The sequence below is a fragment of the Austrofundulus limnaeus genome, unplaced genomic scaffold (genome assembly GCF_001266775.1).
Source record: "Austrofundulus limnaeus strain Quisiro unplaced genomic scaffold, Austrofundulus_limnaeus-1.0 Scaffold113, whole genome shotgun sequence".
NCBI classification, from domain to species: Eukaryota; Metazoa; Chordata; class Actinopteri; order Cyprinodontiformes; family Rivulidae; genus Austrofundulus; species Austrofundulus limnaeus.
Genome location: NW_013952515.1, coordinates 1350959 through 1354520, shown reverse-complemented (window position 1 = coordinate 1354520; position 3562 = coordinate 1350959). Strand labels below are relative to the sequence as shown.

Below are 3562 nucleotides of genomic sequence, written 5' to 3'. Positions count from 1 at the left end.
ATTAACAAACATCTAGGGGCAAAATTAGAGCATGCTTGCGCCAATCCCCAAATGAGAGCAGGAGAGGCTGTTCCCCCCCCCCCCGGGGAAAATACTTTGAAATTCAGAGATCTATCAGAGTCCGCTTCAGTACAGCATGTCCATCACCACCACTGCTTTAACGTCCTTTACTTACAGCACAGCTTTCTATCCTTGTCATTTTTATAAAGCTACAAATCTTTGGTTTTTAGGAATGGCTATTAACAAACATCTAGGGGCAAAATTAGAGCATGTTTGTGTGAACAAGCAATGACTGGATGTACAGAAACTGGTGTGGATACAGGTGGCTGCTGGCTTGGAGCCAGACACAATCACATACACACACTTTCTGCACGACWGAAGGAAAGACAGGTGACCTTGCAGCCTGTGAAGTCTGCATGGCAAAAACTTCAGAGAGCAGTCACTAGTTACATCGGCTGATAAAGGATGGGGGGGAGCAGACAGAAATGGGGAGAGAGTGGATGTGGGGCAGAGACAGCTGCTGCTCTGTAGATTAGAACTCAAAGCTGTGCGCTCTTTTCCTGGGCTCGGCTTTGAACCGTGTTTTCGCTAAACTGGAGTCGACGATTGGCTGAGAAGCTGGGTTTACAGTAGGACCAGGACCAATTTTAAACGTTCTCTGCAGAGGACTTAAAAGATGACATTCAGGCCCACACCCAGTTTTATTAAAAGAATGAACACAAATGTTCAGTGTTTGAATTCTCCTCACAACGTCCCACTGATTTCACACAAGAAAAACAATGTTAATGGAATTCAATTCTGAGCCATATTCAACATTGCAATATGTGGTAGGTTTTGTAATTTCAGTAAATTAGTCATGCTAACATAGCCCTGCACTTTAAAAGGCCATTAAACACATTTGTGACATTGAAGCAAAATAATTTAATAGCCTAAAGTAGAAGCAGCTTTATATAAATGTTGACAAGACTTTTTGTTGGCCTGTATCGCTAAAGGTTATCATTTATGTGATTTACAAACTGCTACGGCTAATCATTAGATAATAAAAACATGTCTGAAAATGAGAAATGGATTTTCAATTTGAAAAAAAAAAAAAACAAAACAAAACATATACTGGTAACCATTTACGGAAAGTCGATTGCATTGCAACATGACAGCGTTTTGGTATACCAAAAAGAAAAACCATATAACCATTTACAGGAAGTCAGTTGCAGGGCACTATGACAGTACTTTGATATACCAAAGCAAAACCTATTACCAGTAATGGGAGGTTGATTGCAGTGTGGTTTGACAGTAATTTGGTATACCTAAGCAAAACCTATAACCATTTACGGGAAGTATATTACTGTGCGGTATGACCACGTTTTGGTATAACGAAACAAAACCTATAACCATTTACGGGAAGTTGATTGCAGTGTGGTTTGACAGTAATTTGGTATACCAAAACAAAACCTATAACCATTTACAGGAAGTTGTTTGCAGGGCTGTATGACAGTATTTTGGTATACTGCAATATTAAAATACAGTGACGGTATTTAAAACTTATGACACTATTAGTCACCTGAGGAGACAAACAAAATTTCCACAAGGCTGCTATGAAAACTGGGACTTAAACATTTTAGGCTACTGTAGAAGACACCCCATTGCCCAGCAATCCCATACAGCAGTATTTTCTAAAAGTTAAAACACAGTATGAAAATGATCAACACCGCCCAAACCTGGTCTTGAGGAAATCTTAAAAGATAAATAAAGAGATAACTGATATTTTTAAAAGAGTTGATTAAATGAAGAATGACTCACTCCATCATAGATGCTGGGATGGAGCAGCAGTCCTGAATTGCAGTGAGTGGAGAGGTGAGGTGGGCGGTGTACGAGGCCTCCACCACCTGTTTGTTCCTGTTCACCACRTCCAGGTAACGGTTGAACTTCTCACGAATCTTCTTAGCGAGCTGCACAAAGGAAATACAAAGATGTTTACATGTATGCTTTGGTGATTAAGTAACATTTGTTTCGATGTTTCAAGAGACACGGCATTAGTAATGTCAGCAGGTAGAATATTTCTGAYGTCACCAAAAAGTCAACAATCTGGTGTGAGGAATGGAAATAAATCAAACATCAACTTTCAGTTCCTCCACGATTTTCCTTGAATCGCCCTACTGATCAACCGGTCTACCTCCAGTCGTTTGAGTAGCGACAGAATCACCTCCTCAGCGTTTTCAAATACAGAAAAAACTTTTTTCCACAGTAACTGGATCCCTTTTGTTCASATCCCGTAATTTTTGCTGTCTATAAAAAGCCTGTGATTGAAGCCAGAAACAGGAAAAGAAAAAAGACCAAGACCCACTGACCGCTGGTACACCTCATCAGCCAGCCGCTATTCCTATTAGGGTTTTAAGAGGGGCCTGAGGCAATGCCCACAAATCCTGCTGCTGCACCACAGACAGCAGGACATTCACATGCTCGCTGTCGCACCATGACATAAAGTTAAACGTCTACACAGACGGTAGAGTGAAATCATGGCAATTAGCTGTAGTGAACTTTGTTTTAAATTAGAACGAAAAAATGGCGCAGTGTTCAGCCAAGGAGTGTTTTTACAGCAGGCGGAGTGAGGGAAGGGAGGAGAGAGAGAGAGAGAGAGAGAACAGCTCAAGATTTAACAGAATGACTTAGAAGAAACCAAAATCTTTTAGTTGTGCAAGTTAAATCTTAGGTTACACTCTGCCACAGAGCAGCCAGAAACAAACTGCAATCTGCAGACTAACCACACTCTCCAAAACACAAATCTCCCCTTTCCAGCCTCTGACCCACACGACCAGMCTGTCAGCTTTTCAGCACCCAGCAGGCCCAGTTCAACCACAGAGGAAGGAGGTGGGCAGCGATGGGAACGGGWGCTCCTGTGGCGTTTTGTTGGAGTTAGATTCGACAACTAAATTAAGACTTAATTTGAAGTAGAGCTGCACGATATATCGTTTGAGCATCGTACGCATRTGAAACAGTCACAAAGCAGGTTGTGTGATGTGTGAAGGCAAATAAAACAAAGTGTTATCTTGGGACTAAACCATAAGTCGTTGTACTAAACGGTCATGTTTTACTGCTTTTATTTTGACAGGTTGCTTTTGCCGACAGAAAGTGAATGGCATCGTGTCAAAAAAGCTAAAACTTTCATTTTGTTGTGAAACTTCAGGCACAATCAAGACGTTTTTTAGGGGAGGTTTGTTGGTGAATTCTTGAGTTGTAGAGGAAGACAAGAAGCTTAACGAAAATGAGAAAGAACTGGAGAAGAGGTAAAATGCAGTTAGCATGAAGGCTAATATTAAAGAGTGACGGAAAGAGAAACTAARCTAGACAGAGGCAACACGTTAGGCGGTAAAACATAATTAACGTTTGCGCATAATAGAAGGAAACATACTCAGGTGCCAGCACAATAATAGCAAGCAATAAAAGATAATAAGACAAACTCTCAATAACAGACAAAAACATACTTGTAACACGTACAAAACAGAGGTAAGATTGGTGCAGGTTCAACGTCAACAAGATGGTAGCAGAACTTAAACTGTTATTCAAG

At 40.7% G+C, this 3562-nt stretch overlaps 1 protein-coding gene across 1 annotated transcript in view; it reads right to left on the bottom strand.

Annotated features, from left to right (window-relative positions):
* The window catches only part of cachd1 (cache domain containing 1), a gene marked incomplete in the record, with an annotated part of 121814 nt that overhangs the window by 65099 nt on the left and 53153 nt on the right, over nucleotides 1-3562 (bottom strand). Inside the window, 1 exon segment of the mRNA XM_014014289.1 lies at nucleotides 1798-1946. Coding sequence (XP_013869743.1) covers nucleotides 1798-1946 — 149 coding nt within the window.